Here is a 19,295-nt window from a genome sequence, read left to right as displayed (position 1 = left end):
CTAATTGGAGACACTGTATCGTCGGTTTGCTTTTTGTGGAGAGGGGAAAAGCCGAGTACACGGAGAAAAACCTCTTGGAGCAAAGAAGAGAACCAAGAAACTTGTGACGCCGAGTCTGGGAATATGAAACCCGGGCTACACTTGTGGGAGGCGAGTGCTCTCAACACTGTGCAATGCCTGCTTCCTTCTGTAACTACAAATAAGTGGACGAAGTACTAAACTGTGGTCTATAAGTTCATTTTACGGATAGTCATTACGTCCGACGTAATTCACATCATTACAGGAGAAAAATGCAAATGAAAAGGGTCGGAAGAAAGGTCAGGAAATTTGCAATAAATGGTCGACACCACCGTACACTCATTTTACTTTCAGAGCACGAAGCAAAATCAATAAAAGAAACTCTGATATTCAAGATGATGCATACCTTTTTCCTACAACGAATTAGCCGGTTTAAAGAAAGCGTGACATTTTTGTAAGAAAATTGTGGTTGCCTATGTTGTCTGAGATAGGGTGACTCACCACTAAAATTAAAGCAAAGGGAAAGTCAGCTTCATCATCTAGACTAGATAGCGAATCGTCGCTGATTTTGCATCTTGCTCGAGTGCAAATTCCGGTCCAAAAATAATCGAGGTACGACGGTTTATCGTGATTAGCAAATGTTAAATTCTTCCGTCGATTTTACAGCCATTACTGACCCTACCTGGCTTCCTTCATGTCCATCAAGTTATTAGTCATAAAAGAGCTTTTGTTTCAAAAAGAAGAAAAAAGTTTTTATTTCTTTTTAAGGTTAGTTGATCAAAAAAGTTAAGTGGCAGTCCAATCAAAAACCTAAAAAGGGCAATAGATCTGACGTAGGGACTAGCGGTTGTAAAAGACGAACCATCAAAGGTAACACATCAAAATCCTTTGTTAGATAACAAACAAAACGTGAGGCATTGTAGTATTCGCTGTCAGTTTCATTTCAATAAATATATTTTTGTCACTTCGTCAAAGTGGAATTAAAGAGAAAAAGACAATCTTTCTTTGAACCATACACTAGTTCCCCTTGCAGGATCATGGTTTCCCCTGTCCAGCGTTTTCATGAAAAAAAAAAAAGGCAGCTATAGCTAATTTCTCTATTACCATATTCATATACACTTTCCGCAAACAGCCAGATTAAGGTCTAGGTTAAATTTAAAATTCAAATGAGTCTTTCTATTATTTGTTGATAGAAGATAGTATAACATTAACATTTGAACATTGTTTCCGGTTAGTTTGCTTTTCTATTTTTTTTTTTGGACAATATTTTCGAAATTCAGAGTTATAAAACTTTTGGGCCGAAAAACAATTTTATTTGCTTAATCAGTAAGGCAAAATTTATGGCGTAAAAAACGAGATTAGGATATTGTCATGATATACAGATTGCGTTTGTGCCTTAACAGTGCATTTATCACAAGTTCCCTCTTTTTCTTTGGCAATGCTGGCCATTTTTTGACTTAATATTGACACCTAGGAACTAAGTTTTTTTCCGCAGCTGTTTCTTTGTGTCTAAGAGAGATCCTGTTGATAACCTCATCAAAAATCAATTCACAAAAACAATTGGCGCTTACAATTATATTCCTCACGTTCTATTTTTTTTACCACTGCACTTGATGAATTGGATGGAATCTATTTTCCGGATATTTTCTGTCAGTTCCCAGGTCTTCCAATCGCCTTGCTACCATTTTTTCTAAGTCAAGGCAAGGTCGAGAAATTTTGATTTTTTTCTTCAAACTCCCTCGGCATATTTTGTTCCTCTTTCTCTTAGTTTCACCAGCTTGAGGCATTGTAGAGAGTCGATCACATGTTTTCTCCCCTTGGAACATACCGGCTCTCTCCTTACACCGCGTAAAAAGATCGCGCAATTCTTCATCACTAGAGCTAGAAAGATCAAATGCCTCGTTCAGCTGCTCTTCCTCTTCTGTTTCTTTGTACCCAAGGTTTAATTTCGCTTTGTCAAGTACGAACTCCTTCTCAGCCCTTGAAGTTGAGGCGATCATCTGCAGATTTCTTTTCAGGCTACGCTTGTTGCTAACGACTTTCATAATCCGAACTTCGCTGACACGCTGAGTAGAAGATTTGATGAACAGATCTTGCAAATTGCGGCTCGCACACCGATCTTTGTTCTCACGATTTGCATGCCTTTCATGTTTGTTTATGGAGGGTGCACTTTCGCGTATGATCCATGCATTAGGAAGTGCGGACTCAAATCTGACATCAATATCAGTACTGGCGTGTGAAAGCTGCGAGTCGAAGTTTTCGGGTCGACGAGCTAAGCCGTCTTCGAGTCTTTGCCGTCCAAACTGTTCAGTGAGACTGTCAACGCGAGTAACATCGGCTATAACTGTGGCCATGACTGACAAAGTCGATTGCGCGATATCATTGAGCCTAGCAGTTGCTTGTCTTCGTTCTCGAAATCGGTGAGCGCGGCAATCGATTCACCGCAAGAATACAAGCGGTGTATAAGAGATTCCTGATGGGAAAGCAGAAAGCAAACTTCATCATGTTTTCGTCTTGTCGATGTTACAATAACTTTATTTGCGCTTAATTCAAAAAGAGTCAGGTAATGGACAAAGGATTCGCTCCTCATTGGCTTAAGTTATTTTCTTATGACACGCGAGATAATAAACACTAATTTTCTTAAAAAAAAGACCTCTCTTCTTTAAATTTAATTTTTTGCGTGCGCGTAGCTCGGGCTTTAGCGGACAGAAGATGATATGAATAAGAGCAGTGATATAACAGGTTGTAGCTACAAGAAATTCGTTCCATTCCGTATAAAATGTTTTATTTCAGTGGCGATTGTTTGCTGCAGATTTTCTCTCTGTTGGTGAACTTATACTGACTTTACCGAAAAATCTAAGCCCGATCTGATTCTTGTCTCACTTGCTGTCCACTGAATTCACCAACATTAACGACTTGTAGCCAAATTATGAAGTAGCAATAATCTGGTTGATTTACCTCCACACAAATAATCTAAATTGTAATAAGGAAAACACTTAACAAGCATAGCTCGGAAGGGGTCAATATTTTAGAGCGCTGTTCTACTTAAGCTGGATTTTCATGCCCGTCTCAATTGTGGTTAATAATTTTCGAGCCATTATTTGATCTGGCTGGCGCCAGTTCCCGCTGTTAGAGGAGCGCAATTTTTCTTTCCCTTGCTGTGCTGATTCTAAAACCTTCGTCTTGTTAGATTTACCGCGACAAATTTTATTTAATGGGTGTCTTGTTAGAATTACTTTAGTACGTTAAAAAAAAAACTCCATAAACGATATTTGAGCGTGAATAATGGTTATTCTTCGAGATTGAATTGTTCTCCAAACAGACATTTTGATTTCAATTTACTTTCACCACGGATAGATTTCACATGTTTCCTATTCAACCTAATTATGTTTAGCATTCGTGCAAAACCTGTAAACTGGCGCGGTTGGTCTTTGTGCATGAAATCCATAAAAGCAGGTTAGGATGTTACAAGCTTTCAGATCTGTTGAAAAAAATCTTTCATGTAATGTACGTACCGTTGAAGACTCAATTATGTTCTTTAGTGAATTGACGGCCTTGCTTTTCTGATTCCTCATATAACTCAGAAATACCACATAGCGTATACCGAAATCATTAAGATGATGGCGAATGAAATATTCATGCTTCTTGTTTTATCATTATAGCGGCATGAAAATGAAGTATACCATATGGTATCTCAGGATATTACGCCGCTTATTTTTTAAAGACTGCAAGGCATGAAGTACATTGATTAGGCTATTTATTATATAGGCAAACTGGTCCGAGGTGAAAAGGAGGATTCTGATTGGTTGTGTCTGAGCGGTCCGAATTTTGCAATACGGACCGCTAAAATGGCCCGGTCACGAAGCGGCGTATGTATGTTTCCATTTTCTCGGACATAAAAAGGAAAAATGAGAGAAATGGTTTTTTTTCCATTTAGTCATATCGGAGTTCCAGTACGAATTTTACTCTTCAGGACCGTTAACAGCGAAGCAGGCGAAGAGGCAAGTATTGAAAATGAGTCGGAAGAAGATATAGAAAACGCTGACAACATAATAACAACTAGCTTGTTCGGTCCGTACTGGGAAAATATTGGTCTCGTTCCTTTTTGCGCAAGTTTATGAACCTATATATATATATATATTTTTTTTTTTTATCTATGCAGCTTAAACTGGAAATCGCTGAAGTCTCCCACCGTATTCTTAACTTGAAGTATAGAACTAAGTTATATTTTTCATTCGAGCATATCTCTCAAGAAACGCGATATATTTTGACGCTTGCCTCTTCAGCGGGGCAATGAAAAAAGGAGAAAAGCCATGACGGTGGTGTAGGCTTCATTGAGCGCAGCGATCAGACTGGTACATGAAACCTCACTGAAACAAAAGAGGAGCACGTCCTTAGCACCCCTAAATGCTATGTCCAAAAAGCCGCGATTCTTTTGGTCGGTCGCCAGAAAAAAAATCTGATCGACATACCCCAGACGTGGTTCTGAACTAGGATTAATTTTGCGCATTTCAAACAGTGGTGTTTGGAATCCTTACAAGTCTTAGAATGGGTCTTAATTAATAGTCTTAACTTATACGTGAATACTTTGGCCTTCTTACTTTTACGCTTGAGTTTCTCCCAGTCGACCCGGTTAAAAGAAAGCTTAGTGGCATATTTTATTGTTTATTAGGGTTGGAAAATAATGCTAATTTCATGAGACCCTCCCAGGGGTTTTGGGAAAGAAGGGAACGCTGCTAATTTAAACTGGGGAACAGGGGAACACTGATCATGACAAAATATTTTGGGGAACAAGGCAACAAAAACAATTTAAAAAAATTTCAGAGATCAAAAAGCTGGGACCAAGTTTCAAAGGAATAGACCAATTTCGATATACTAAAATTCAGTCCTAAACAAAAGGCATCATCTCGAGGCTCTGGGGAATGAATGCAAGCCTAGGTTTTGTATGACTTTATTCCCCAGAGTCTCGAGATGATACCTTTTTTTTAGGACTGAATTTTAATATATATCGAAAGTGGACTGTTTGGAGAACAAGGAAACACAATCAAATATTTAAAGCCGGGTATCAAGGTAACAAGGCCCCCCCCCCCCCCCCTTTTCATGGTTTAAATTAACTTTACTTTTTGTTGTAGAGACAAGGAAACAGGCAGCACAGCGATTACTATTTAGTATTTTGTATTCTTAATGTCAACTGGTAATTTTCGGGACTTCTTGCTGCTAACGGTTTAACCACTTTGGCACCCTTTCACTTTAGTAATCGTACCGCCACCGTACTTTCTTTCATGACTGGCAGAGTTACGGCTCCCGACAGAGGTCTTTATTCCGGTCTTTGCACTCCGATGACATTGGGACTTCTGGGGACAAGAAAGGTTGAGAATGACTTGGATGACGTAGGCGATGATGAAAACGGCAGAGAACAATATGTTTAATGAGGAAAAAAAACCTCCAAGCTTTGCATGTGCATTTCGCATTGCTGTACAGTTTTTTTCGTTTTCGTTCAACAACGACGTAAACTATTTTCGAGGTTTTTTGGAAGACGAGCGCACAGCTAGAACATTCCAGTTTTCTCTTTGAACTTCCACTTCTTTCATGCTAGTATAATTCCAGTAAACTATAGTTGGGACGCCAGCAATTTACATGCCAAACAGTTTGATCACGAAACGATTAGGAACATGAACATGCCTTCTCTTGTACTCTTTCTGCGCCAGTTTGTTACATTCACTGATAACGTGGTTTATTGTTTCACCCTTCTCCCCACACATATAGTGCAATCTGCAAAGTGGGGAATCCACTGACTTGTCAATGTTGAACTTGACATAATTCGTTCTCAGTGCCTGTTCTTGGGCTGCAAAAATAAGTGCTTTATTATTATTATTATTATTATTATTATTATTATTATTTCGTTCATTCACACGATATGTTGTTAACATGGTTTGTAAACTAGGCAGCAAGCCACGACCTATGGCCTTAGGTGTCTAGTGTTCTTCTCAAGATTCTTGCATGCCGTTCACCTTATCATGTCGCCACATTTTATACTCTCTTTGCGTCAATTTCTTACATTCCGCTACAATATGACTTACGGTCTCTTCTCGTTCTGCACATAACCAACACATCGGAGACACATCCTCTTTATCAATCCTGCTTTTAATGCTATTCGTCCGTAATGCTTGGTCTTGTGCAGCGGTTAGCAGTCCTTCAGTTTCTTTTTTTAGTATTACCCTTTTTAACCACCCCCAGGATTCTGGGTCCCTTACTTGTTCTGTAGCTGTTTCAAATTGCCCATGTAATGCTTTGTTCTTGTATTTAGACATTCTCTCTTCAGACACTTCTATTTTTGTAGGCCCCTCCTCCTTATTATTATTATTATTATTATTATTATTATTATTATTATTATTATTATTATTATTATTATTATTATTATTATTATTATTATTATTATTATTATTATTATGAAGTTCCATTTTCAGATTATTTTCTCGAAGCCGTCGAGGTAGTTATTTCTTTAAAGGCATACATACATTGTGAGGTTTGGAGTTTGCAACACCATAAGAATGAGGCGTCACGCACAAGAAACTGCTGTTAATGATTGTTCAGGAATATGCACGGGACCATGACAGATGATAGGCAAGGCGCATGCGTGATGTGTCTCTGGTGCGTGCACAGTGCGCATGTGGCTAGGTGGAAACGGTGGTCAAATCTAATCTAACACAAGCACATGTGTGTTTTAATTGACATTGTCCTGTACAGGTATTTGCTGTACTTAGTTATAAATATTTTCTGTACTTAGTTATAAAGCCGCAATGAGTATGAAGAACACAAGCACGATTTTCTTCAATGTTAATGAGTTATAGGCAATTTACTGAGCAGGAATTAACGTCCTTTTGCTGGTGGCCTTGTGTCGTCTACGTTCTGTACACGATTACTTGAATCCTATCCGGACTTACGAAACGTTACCCACGATGAGGAAAGCTCTTGGGCGACTTGGAAACGCACTCTCGCAAGAGGATCAAGCAAATGGTCAGGTTAAGCGACGTTACAATCCTTTCAGGCACCGAACAGACGAGAAAGATGTCCCTTTGGTCAATTTCGAGCCACAGTCTACTAAAGTTACAAAGCCAGGTCCATCGGTTGGTTTACCAGAAGAAAGCAGTGAAGTCGTCACATCTGTGTCTCCTCACTGCCTAAGGCTTTTTGAGGCCGTTCGAGAAGATGAAATGGATCTAGTCAAAGAGGAGCTAGCTTCCTTAACAGATAAAAGCCAAATTGATCGACTTTCCGGACACGGTTTTGCATTGATTCACGTTGCTGCGCGATACAATTTTGGCAGGATCGTTGACGCTCTTTTAGATCAGGGAGCAGAAATTAACATAGGGACGAGAGAATATCGGTGGACCCCTCTTCATCTTGCCTGCAGGTGTGTACAGAATTTCGAGCGTGTAGTTATCTTACTTTATTTTATCCCAGCAATTCTCAGGAGCAAATCAATGATTTGGTGACGATGGAATTTACGAAATTTGCCGCAAAGCAGACTTTTGTAGAAGAAATTAACAATTGCTTTCTTTGCGTTTTAGATTGCAGTGCTTTCGATTATTATATGAAAAAAAAGACAAAAAAATTTAATACGGTTATTATCGAAACCATGGAACGAGTATTTTTCCTATCCACATTTTTTGTTGCCTATTTATTCGCGTTCGCATTTATTAACGCAGTGGAAAAAACGCCTGTAAGGATTTGCTAGATTTGGCTTATCATGCGTTTTACAATTTTTTCATCGAACATTGGAACTTAACTGACAACGAGGCCCCATTCCGTTTTTCTTGACTGTGATTTCGTGAATTTTACATTAATTTCCTGCTGTGTCAATTTGAACATTGAGGAACTTTGTCAACATCAAAGTCTGACGTGCCCTTACCCATACTAAGTAATAATTATTCCTTAGTATTATATGGCAAGCAATTCTCAGGGTAAATGGAGTGCTCTGATTGGTTAATTTTCGGTCCGGATTTTATAGCACCGACCATTCATTACCATGGAAACAATCCGTTTCCGTATTTTTTCTCTCTCCCGGGAAAATTCAAGTTTAGCGAAACACAAAAGGCTTTAAAAAAAGATAATTTGATTTTTCAATCACGACAGTACAATTATTGCAAGCGGAATTCAGTTTTACATGTAAAAGGTTACCGTTCAAGGTTCTCGTTCAAAGAAACGATGCAATAACAAACAACTTACTAACCAGACTTTCTGGGGCCGTACTAGGGAATATTGGCCCTCGGTTGTTTTTGTACGGACCTCGCTGCGCTTGGTTCGTACTGCCACGACCTCGGGCCAATATTCCCCAGTATACGGCCCTCACGCTAGGTTAGTAAGAGGTTATTTGTATTCTGTTTGAATGCAATTAGTTTTACTCTTAATTCTCATATTCATGATTCTTTTGTTTTTTTTCCTTTTTTAACTTTTTTGTTTTACTTGGATATGAATATGTTTGACCCTTACAGCACTAATTGATCTTAATTCATAGGACATAGAGTGCCACTCAATGCAAGATTAATTTAAGGCACTCGATCAAAGTTGACCTTTTGCCCAAAATTCAACTGTCATGTGAGATTTAATCCATCATTTCAAAACTTTTATATATTGCTCTCTTTTAGGTTCAATTGCCTATCTACAGTTGTAGATGTTCTTTTACCTCGTGGGGCTGATCCACGCCTTAGGGGTAAAAACGGAAGCATGGCAATACACCTTGCGGCCCGTAAAGGAAATGAAGAGATTGTCAAAGTTCTTTTAGATCAGCCAACAGTTCAAGTTGACGCTAAAGACGGCTCTGGAAAAACGGCGCTGCATCTGGCCTGCAACGAAGGCCACGTAAAAATTTGCCAAATCCTGCTTAACTATGGAGCCGACATCACAACGGTTTCCGAGGAAAAGATGACACCCATCCTCTGTGCCATTCAGAATTGTCACACAGAAATCGCGAGAATGATTTTGAATCGAGGTTGGATATGGTTTGTCTAACGCACAAATATAGATAAACTAGTTTTAAGTGTTAGTATTACGAAGCCCAATGTGAGACACGTCAAACGACAAATTTATTTTGCTTCAGACTACACAAAAGAAGTTTATTTCTTGCTAGGTAACAGTTTTCGATGCAAAGCAAGGATGTTCTGAGCCGCCAATATTTTGGGACCTTCGGAGCAACTCCCCTCACTTGCTTCTGCTCCTCCAGCATTAGGATCATAATCCACTTTAATGTCATAAGCCTATGATTTGGAGCATACTTCTCCCCTACTAGTTCCATGTCTAGGATTTCAAGTAACATTTCTCGATTAAGTTTGTTCGTTATTTATTTGTTCGAGCAGGTTGAAGTATTGACGATTATACAGGTGGCCCGTGTTGCTCGAAGCATGTTTAGCACCAGCCAGCTTTAAATACCATGGAAACCTATAGGTTTTGACACCTCTTAACCAACGGTTAGCGCTAAGCAGGCTTCGAGCAACCGGCCCCTGATGTGGACCTACTATACCCACCCACCCATCCACTAACGAAGGACAGCCACAACAACGGGAACTTCATCCCCTACTCTTCTCGAATAGTGTGCGGGTTCTTTAACGTCCCACAGGGAACTTGTGAACATCAAAGATAATTGTGCGACGGGGTGTTTCGGTTTATAGTCTTTATCCGTGTAGACTTGAAAGTCTAACAATTTGCGGATATTAATTACAAAGGCAGCACCTTCCCCCCCAGTTATTTTAAGACCATGAGTGTTGGTCCGGCCGGAGTCGAACTCACGACCTCCCACATGGGAGCCCGGTGCTCAACCAACTGAGCCACCGGTGCGCGGTTGCTTAGTCAATGCCCAACTTCAAAGGATAACAATTTAGTATTCGAAGGGCTTATGATCCGACAAAAAGCCAAACATGAATTTGAAAAATAACCAAGATATTTCATTCGTGGCTTGACGTTGTCATAGAAAATGAAGACCCCCCCCCCCCCTCCCCTACAAGAATCTATCCAAGTTGCTTGTTCCATGATCTTTTAGGAAGGCTCACTGAGTCTCAAACCCGCCAAGGGGTCTCGACTCCTCTCTTGTGGATGTAACTGGATTTGAGATTTGAAAATCTACTTACAAAAAGGGGTAAAGAGAATTTGTGCGTTTCAGGAATGCTGATGGAGTAATTTTCAAATATTTTTTTGTTAACCAGCCTCTGAAAGAGATGCTAATACCACCAAGGAAGAAATCTTGAGAGACGAAGATTTGCACAGTAATACAGCCCTGCATTTGGCGGTATTGAACCTGAATGATGTGAAGACTGTGGAACTTTGTCTTGATAGTGGAGCTGACGTGAACATCTTAACTTCTAACTCGGTCACACCTCTTCATCTGGCGGCTTCCAAAGGAAACATTGAGGTAGCAGATTTTCTGATATCACGAGGAGCCAATGTACACATAAAAGACGGGGACTCCAAAACACCCCTTCACATGTGAGTTAGCTGCTACTCGTATAGATTTCCCTGACTGATGCCAACCTCGTCTCATGTAATGTCCTCTGGTCTAAACTTTATCTGCCTAACCCTAAGACCTACATTACTAATTATTCGATGTTTGTCATCGCATTTTTTTTTTCGACAGGGCCGCCATATTTAACCAGACGCGACTGATTGAATTTCTCTTGGAAAGAGAAGCCAAACTGGATGTACGAGACAGCGAAGGTCGTACTCCATTTTTAAATGCGGTTGCCGCTGGCCAAGTTGAGTCGGCCCGTCTTCTCCTCAACCATGGAGCGGACATCAGTGCTACCGACCTCCTTATGAAAACCTGCGTTCACATTGCCGTGGAATATGAACATTTTAACACTTTGGATATGCTTTTGGACAGGCGCTCGGGTGTAAACAATTTAAGCAAAGGAGATGTATTTGACAGAGTACCCATTCACTATGCGGCGACGACGAAAGATATTAAGGTATTTGAGGTTAAATGGTGATAACCTAGTTGTCTCTCCATGGGCTTTAAAGACGTCAGTCTTGTCTTGAAGTTAGTGTTATCCTTATTATGGACATTTAAGTCTTCGAGGGTCAAACAAGGTTCTTTGGAAGCATTTTCAAAGTAAGACTATTTATTACAAATATATATATATATATATATTTTTTTTTTTTTTTTTTTAATTCGATATAATAATATAATAATATAATTTCATTCGATATAATTAATCAGTTGATTAACAGGATGGGTTTCATTTCTTCATTCTACGGGGTGTATATATATATATATATATATAATTAACAGTAGATTGAGGAGAGGAATCTGGACAACTGATTGCATGAGTGAAAATGTGGTTCGGCCATATATATATATATATATATATATATATATATATATATATAATAATTTGAGTGAACAAATAGCGACAGCGAACTACTAGCAGAACCATTGAATGAAAAACATATTGCCGTGAGTGGGAATCGAACCCGCGTCCCCCTGGTTACTAGTCGGGTGTGCTAACCACTGCACCATCACATTACTTAATATTTCTAGCAAAGCGTTGTGTATCCTTCGGATCCTACTAGCTTGGGACTACATCGTTGGATTTCCAGCCTTGTTAATTCAAAAATATAATTTGTTATTAGCTGGTAGCCTGTGAATCATCCCCGGATGATCCGATGTACGTCCTGTTCCTGAATGTTAAACGCCGGGGAACCCCGCGGCTAACCAATCACCTCACCGATTGCTCTGTTTCCAGCAGGGTTGTCGTGATGGTGCAGTGGTTAGCACACCCGACTAGTAACCAGGGGGACGCGGGTTCGATTCCCACTCACGGCAATATGTTTTTCATTCAATGGTTCTGCTAGTAGTTCGCTGTCGCTATTTGTTCACTCAAATTACTTAATATTTCTAGCAAAGCGTAGGGAAATCCGTCCAATCGGAGCTCGAAAAGCGCCAACATCACAAAACGCAAAAAAGGAAAAGCTCACGCAATATTCTGCTGACGCGATAAAAATGTGACGCAATAAAAAATGGCCAAATGCCAAGAAAAGTCACGCACTTTGAGGATTTCGTCACACTTGTGCGCGAAAATTAATTTATGTATAAGCTTTAAAAAGAGAATTGTAATTAGACCAACTGTATTTTGATTAGTGTAATTGTATTTTAAGTTATTGTAAGTAGTGCAAGTATAAGTAGTGTAAAGTGTAGTGTAAGTAGCGAGTATGGTGTAGTATAGTATAAAAATAAATGAATGAATTAATTTTAAAAAAAGTCACGCACTGCTCTACGCACTACGTCACGAAATTCAAATACGTTACCCTTGGTGAATAAAACATAGTATCATCTATGTTTTTCGCTTCATCAAACTATTATTGTTTGAATTCTTAGATTTTAGAGCTGGTGTTATCTAAACAGAAAAGACACGGTATTTTTTTCCAAGATGAGCATCATAAAACACCTCTGCACCTTGCGGCCGAAATGGGCTCATCTAAACATGTTGAGGCATTGGCAAAACACACGAGAAAAATGAACGCAAGGGACGAAAAAGGAAGAACGCCTTTGCATAGCGCTGCAAGAAAAGGGCAAAGGTAAGAATACGTCTTTTGAGAGGAAATGAACTTTATTTAAGTGTCTAGTCCTTCTAGCGCTGGGGCACTAATTGGGGACACTGTAAACTGAAATTAAATAAACAATTAACGCAAATCAAGTCAAACGCTGGTTTTTGAGGAAAGGGGAAACTGGAGTACCCGGGAAGACCTCTCGAGTCTGGGAATCGAACCTGGGCCACATTGGTGGGAAGCGAGTACTCTCACCATTGCGCCATCCCTTCACCCCAACCTTTGTTGAAATGTTATGTTTTTTGCTCTCTCTTGCTGCATCATATGATTATACCGTTTTCTAATTTCACATGCATGGAACTGGTTGCAAAGGCTTGTGACACAGTGAGTCATAAAAAAAGGCAAACGCTGTCTTCGTGATTCCGACCGTCCAACTCTTCCCTCCCTCCTCATAGTCTTGTACAGTTGCTGGCGGTCCAAGACCATGTTCAACAGTTGGACGGTGAACAACCCTTAAGGGAGAAGGACAGTATTTTGTAGCTCAAATTTGGCTTCATCTGAAACCGTTTCTGTCCTCAGGTCTGATTTCACATGTTGTGCGTAGTTATTAACCTTTTATTGTAATATGCCTCCAACTGAACTAAAACACAAGCTGAATAATGTTATGTATGTTTTTTCAAAGGAAATCGTGCCTCGCACTTCTCACAATCGGAGCAGACGTTAACAGTAGAGACAATAACCATCGAACGCCTCTCATGTGGGCCGCTAACAATAACCAGCTTAAGTGTGTCGAGGTTCTGCTGGAATTCAAGGCATCTCCTGACCTACAGGATGCTCACGGCAACTCTGCTCTGCTCTTAGCTTGCGCCCAAGGTCACGGAGCCATTGTCAACCTACTTATGGACCATGGTGCAAGTTTGACCCTCAACAACAACCAAGACTTCGATTGCTTAGAACTAGCAGCCAAAGCAGGGTCTAGCAATGTTGCCATGGCAATCGTCAAGCACAAAAGGTGAAAAAGTGTGGGAAATACATCTCATTTTTAAGTTACACGTAATACATTCTTTAAATCTGACGAAAGTAGCTTTCAAGTTTTACAAAGAGCAAACGTGCTATTCGTCCTGGGGTGTGGGGTTTGAGCAGGGGTCATGAGAACACTAGCCTCCCAATTAATCATTGGAGTTTCTTGGTTTCATTTCCAGACATAATATCGTTTGAGAGTTCCTTTTGTTGGGTCCCAGTTACTCTTCTCCGTTGGAGAATTCTTCAGATACTCCGTTTTCGCCCTCTCATTAAAATAAAACAAGATTTGATTCACAGGCCTATATGACACTTGCTTTTGTAATTCTAGTTGTACCCATGAAAGTGCACTCATTGCACCCAAAAAAAACATTGTTTTTACCCGGATAATTTTATTATCCGCTCCAGCTAAAGTCACTTCTACGATTTGAAATTTTTTCTGGTATTTTGCTTTTCCCTCCAGGTGGATAGAGCTTGAAAACTACAAAACATCAAACGGTCAAACGGCGATTTCACTCTTGATAGAAAACTTCCCAGAAGCAGCTGAAGTCGTTCTGAATCAATGCGTGCATCACTCAGAACATCTGAACCCAAGTGATCCAGAATACGCTGTAACTTACAACTTTAAGTATTTGGATCAGGACCCAGCCACGAATTCGCCCGAAGGAAGATTCTCTGCAGTTAAAACGATGATCAAGTACCAGCGCGAACGTCTCCTTCTCCATCCACTCACTTTAAAGCTCAATGAACGCAAGTGGGTCACTCTGGGAAGAGCTGTGTTCATGATCGACTTTATGACGTATCTAATGCTGATGATATTCTTCACAATCTTCATAGTCGATGAGAGGAGTATCCAAAACTTCCGACCGGCCAATAATAGTGACGGTGGTATTCCAAAACAAAGGTTGAGACCCTCCGACATTTACAAGCTCGAGACAGCCTTCGCAGAAATAGTTCCACCATTGATCTTGTTATTTTCTATAATCCACATCTGCAAAGAATTTTTGCAGATCTACGTGCAGCGTTGTAGCTATTTTAAGGACTTTTCTAATTATCTGGACTGGATTCTCTACGGTAGTACATTGGTGTTCATGGTACCGTACGTCATGTCGCCTGCACGCCTCGATGAATGGTTGGAAAATATGAAAGATCCTCGCACGTTATGGTTCGCTGGAATTTTGGCAATCTTTGTGTGCTACACTAATATGATGCTGTTTCTCCGGAGATATCGTTTGTTCGGGACTTATATTTCAATGTACGTTGAAGTAACCCAAACCGTCGTTCAAGTTATGGGCGTTTTCATCTTCTTGGTCTTGGGATTTGCATTAGTCTTCTATATCCTCTTTAAAGAGCAGGTAATTAATGTACATTTGGGAGCTTCTGTTAAATTAATAGGTGGAATTACAACAGGCTCCTTCTCTGTAAAGCCTTTGTTTTTCAAGAAACCCAATCAACGCCCCGAAGGAGTTATATAATGAAAACTGAAATCTGACTGACTTCCTTTCACGATCAGCGAGCTTTTCGGTTGCCAATTTCTTCGAAACCAACTCAAGTCACGATATTATTTTCATGAATCATCAATGTATTCCTTAGCAACCTAGGAGCATTTAAGGTGCTGAATCCTTACAATTCCACTAATTACGTCAGGTTTGTCCAAGCCAGTGTGCTGCCATGCGGTGTAACAAACTCGATCATTTGGAACTTTAATGATGCAGACCACGAGGAGGAAGATCACAGGCGGCCTAGGCTCGGAGGGTAAAAATTTTAAGGATTTGTATGGAATCCCGATATAAAACACTCAGAAAGATATTTACACGCAGAAGTTCTCAATAAAAGCAGTACTTTATTGTCCTTGTGACGTTCTTGCTTTCTGTGCGGTTATTTGCCTGATTTAACCCGATTTAAGCAACTTCTCAGCTTCCCGGGTTGTCACTCGTACATAAATAAAGGAAGGCTGGAAAGTAATTTCTAGCTTACCTCACATCTCGCCGATAACATCACACTTCTCCGTCATCAGGCACACTAATACTCCGGCGACGGCCACACGGATAAATTTACTTCTCTTTGACCAAGTTTCCAGGTCTGAGAAACACTGAGAAACACTCTTTCACTCTTGTGAAAGGTGGGCTGTAAATGAATTTTATTGCGTTAACTGCCTTCCTGTAGGTTTATGCATTCTCTGTGTAAAAATGATAACATTCCTATGTGGGGAAAGCCCCGTTGCCGCATAACAAAGAAAATTGCTATCCACCTTACACGGATCATTACTTAATTATACAACAATGATTAACGATTGATTTACCGGTTGCTTTACCTACTGCAGATTGGATTCCACACAGTGCACCACTCCTTGTTGCGTGTGTTGGTGATGATGATTGGAGAGCTGGACTATGGAGCGATCTTCATAGATTCAATCAATGAAAGAAACCAACAAAACCAGAACCTCTTAAACCCATTTCCACCTGTGGCGTTTTTATTTCTTTACACCTGTCTGATTTCGCTGTCAGTGGCGCTCATGAACCTTTTGGTAAGGAAATTATAGCTGTTTCATTTTCTTTCATAACGTAACTGTGGAGAAGAAGAGGAAAGGCCTCAGTCTGTTGTTACTGTTTCCAAATTGATTGACTGATGATTGATTGTAAAACTGTAAACTATAAAAAGATATTTCATCTATTGAGGTAGTGTCCTCGTCATTCAAGTACAACAGCAGCAAAACCCAAGAATGTAGATCAAATCGAAAGGCTTGCCTATTAGGCCAGTTTCGTATTCAAACGTCCGGACTGGATCTAGCATGAAATGGAGGCTAATGCGGGCAAAGTAATTTGCATTTGAAAAGATTTGTCCGCATTAGCCTCCATTTCATGCTAGATCAAGTCTAGCCGTGAGAAATCGAAAATGGCCTGTTGATTTCCCATAACATCAACAAATTAGTCCTGCTAATCATCGGACTTTGTTTCTTGAAGGTTGGCTTGGCTGTCGGCGATACGGAGACCATGAAAAAATGTGCCACTATCAAAAGACTTGAAATGCAGCTTCAATATCAATTTGAGATAGAAGAAGGTTATCCTAATTTTCTAACCCGAAGGGCTTACGAAACAGTTTATGTTGAAAAACCCAACAACTTGAGGAACAACAGGTATGCGCACTTATGGATAAAAACAACATCGAAAACACGGCTAGATCAGGATCAGTGTGTCTGTGCGTGTCTCGCTAACTAAGGCCCGTTCCAAACGCCGCTCCAGTCGTGTGCCGAACCTAACTCAATAGAGTTCGACCAAGAGAAAATATAGGGGGAAGAGAGGACATCCCCCATAATACCCTTTCCCAAATATGTCTCAAGTTTTTTTTCTTTTGATCAACTCCCACGCTGTACAGATCCCAAGGGGATTAGGCAAAAGCCAATCACCGATCATATGTGTGGAATTTTGACAGTTATGCTTCAATAGTTTATGAAGTCTGAGAGATTTTCAGGCCTATCCTTGCGTGAGCATCCCATAACTTTTGCCATTGTCTTTCATCTCATTAGCACACACAATGGCTTTACTTCATGTTCACTGGTCTGTTCAATATCGGGAGAAAATACTTCTTATAGGCGGTTTTCAATTGGTCATGGATCTAGCGCATGGACGTCTATATTATATGCGACCTGCATGGCGGACACAAATCTGCAAACGTAAAGGTCGATAACTGAGTTTTGTATTTATTATATTGATATGACAAAATGTGATATCCTTTGCAGCATTTGAATCAGTAGAAGAAAATCGTTTGGTGAAAAAACAAAAAAACAAAAATGGTCTAGTCATCCGCAAGAAAAGTTGCTTTCAAGCATTTTTTTCTTCTCGGTTTGTCTTATTTACAGATTGATAGAATGGCTACAGGAAAGATTTTCCGAAACAAGCCCAGCGCCAGTTCAAGATAGCGAACCATCCGAACTCAATGAACTCAAAGCCGAGACGACAAAAAACACGAAGAGAATAAAATCGATGATGACCATGTTAGAAGCCCAGAGCAAGCTACTCAGGACTCTCGCAAAAACAATTGATCCCAAATTCGAACTCCTGAATGATGCAGGGGACATATCGAGAGTTGACAACACTGATGGAGTTTTGGAAAAATCACTTGAAGCAGGAAAAGGATTCGGTAGCTTTGGAAGTGCTATCACTGAACCAAACATATAGTGTTGAAGTACCGACTATTTTCTAACCAATTTTATTGAAGACAATGTCAACTGAGCGATCGATGCCTGTCAAAGTTACTGCCTGACAGACCAACAGAGGGAAAGGCAAAATGAAAAACAATGATTCTTTTTACCGAAGCTGGTGGCCCGGTTTGCTACAGCCCTGCCTGTAATCTTCAATAGCCAATAGCTTTAAAGTTTTTTGTCAAACGTGGATGAGGGGGGAGGGGGGGGGGGGTGGTGGTGGGAGGGGGTAGTTGGTGGTGTTACCAATATTATCAAAAATTGTGGTCTAAATAACCGTGCACCCAAGTGAAACAAAGTATTTTTACCTAAATGAAGAAAATCCCCGCACTGTTTCCCATACAATGAGTTTGTTGTTTTGTTCATATAAGATGTCACAAAATGTTACATATTGCAGAATTTAAGTGAATGGCGTTTGGCATTAAGGGCGCGTTCGATTGACCGTATTTCAGAATAGGAATATATGGAATAGAAGTTAGAAATCCTTCGTTTTTGTGGAGATTCATATTAATATTGTCAAACATCTGCTAAAATGCTATTTTAAACATAGCTTTATTATCTGTGTTGCTGCAAAACGCCACACATAGTGTTTTAAATCATCACTCCACGTATTCTTATTCCGGAATAGGGTCAATCGAACGCGCCTTAAGTGTAAAGCTTGGATTCGATATTTCTGATATCACAGCATAAAACAACTTTATAGCTTTCAAAACGGAAAAAACAGTCGGGAAACAAACATTAAAAGGCTTAAAGAGAGGGTAAGTTGTCCGTAACGAGTTATAAACGTTGATTTGCATTCCATTTTATTTTCACAAATATTGAAGTGTTGAGAATGCGCGTGCGTAAGCTATTTCTTCAGCAATAAGAGCACAAAAAGAATCAATGAATTATGGATGTACATGTCTTGCACGTGGTTTCGTGCCGTCCCCCCCCCCCCCCCCCCCCTCTTCCCCATTCTGGATGAGGCTTCATGAAGGGAGATGCTATTGATTTCCAATAGCGAGAGCAAGTGGACATCCTTTTGTCTCGAGTTTGTTTGTGAGCGTTATAGCTCTGAATGGTCAAAGAACCTTGACTGTCAGCAACCTTACCACATCGCAAGAGCTCTACGGCCCATGGCCTCTGCTCATTGACAAAATTAATTCGAAAGCCGTCACCTGTTTTAATTTTACAACATCTGTTAGAGCAGTTTTCATACCATGATACTCTTCAGAGAGAGTTAAGATCACGTATATATTAAGTAATGTGCAAGAGCATCAGTTAGTCCACCCAGTTGATAACATGTTGTGGTTTTAAAACATATACATTTCTACATACATAAAAAAAGGTCTAACTTCAATAGAATGTGTAATTTTAGCTGTTGTTTACGCGGTCAAGCGAAGATATTTGTTTAATTTACAGCCGCCCAAAAGATATTGCGCAAATATTGTAAGCAAAAACAAATTTGCGCCAAGGCTATTAATTAAATCGTTAAGGTTCCAACTTAAGCTATCTCCATTATTGGGAGGAACTACCCAAG

At 40.0% G+C, this 19,295-nt stretch overlaps 2 protein-coding genes across 2 annotated transcripts in view; one reads left to right on the top strand and one right to left on the bottom strand.

Moving 5' to 3' along the window:
* Positions 1-3,732, bottom strand: part of LOC137996814 (uncharacterized) — a 4,397-nt gene extending 665 nt beyond the window's left edge. Inside the window, exons 1-2 of the mRNA XM_068842407.1 lie at positions 3,534-3,732; positions 1-2,491 (exon numbers count right to left, since the gene is read on the bottom strand). The exon at positions 1-2,491 is cut by the window's left edge and continues 665 nt beyond it. Of these exons, the coding sequence (XP_068698508.1) occupies positions 1,617-2,372 (756 nt within the window). The 5' untranslated portion in view covers positions 2,373-2,491; positions 3,534-3,732 and the 3' untranslated portion in view covers positions 1-1,616. The remainder of the gene's footprint in view (positions 2,492-3,533) is intronic.
* A 1,423-nt stretch (positions 3,733-5,155) lies between these two features.
* On the top strand, positions 5,156-18,710 carry LOC137996802 (transient receptor potential cation channel subfamily A member 1-like). The gene is made up of 10 exons (XM_068842387.1): positions 5,156-7,432; positions 8,667-9,010; positions 10,218-10,497; positions 10,646-10,976; positions 12,386-12,585; positions 13,238-13,567; positions 14,039-14,930; positions 15,899-16,102; positions 16,539-16,711; positions 17,435-18,710. The coding sequence occupies exons 1-10, from the start codon at positions 6,978-6,980 to the stop codon at positions 17,751-17,753; spliced, it is 3,528 nt and encodes a 1,175-aa protein (XP_068698488.1). The 5' UTR covers positions 5,156-6,977; the 3' UTR covers positions 17,754-18,710.
* The last annotated feature ends 585 nt before the right edge of the window (positions 18,711-19,295 follow it).

This window comes from Montipora foliosa, chromosome 3, assembly GCF_036669935.1.
Source record: "Montipora foliosa isolate CH-2021 chromosome 3, ASM3666993v2, whole genome shotgun sequence".
Taxonomy (NCBI): Eukaryota; Metazoa; Cnidaria; class Anthozoa; order Scleractinia; family Acroporidae; genus Montipora; species Montipora foliosa.
This window is presented reverse-complemented; position numbering and strand designations above follow the sequence as displayed.

Excerpts from the sequence above, each read along its gene's own strand:
- LOC137996802 (XM_068842387.1), top strand. The coding sequence starts at position 6,978 with ATGAGGAAAGCTCTTGGGCGACTTGGAAACGCACTCTCGCAAGAGGAT. Across the intron at positions 10,977-12,385 it reads CGACGACGAAAGATATTAAG|ATTTTAGAGCTGGTGTTATC; the intron begins GTATTTGAGGTT and ends TTGAATTCTTAG. Across the intron at positions 14,931-15,898 it reads ATATCCTCTTTAAAGAGCAG|ATTGGATTCCACACAGTGCA; the intron begins GTAATTAATGTA and ends TACCTACTGCAG.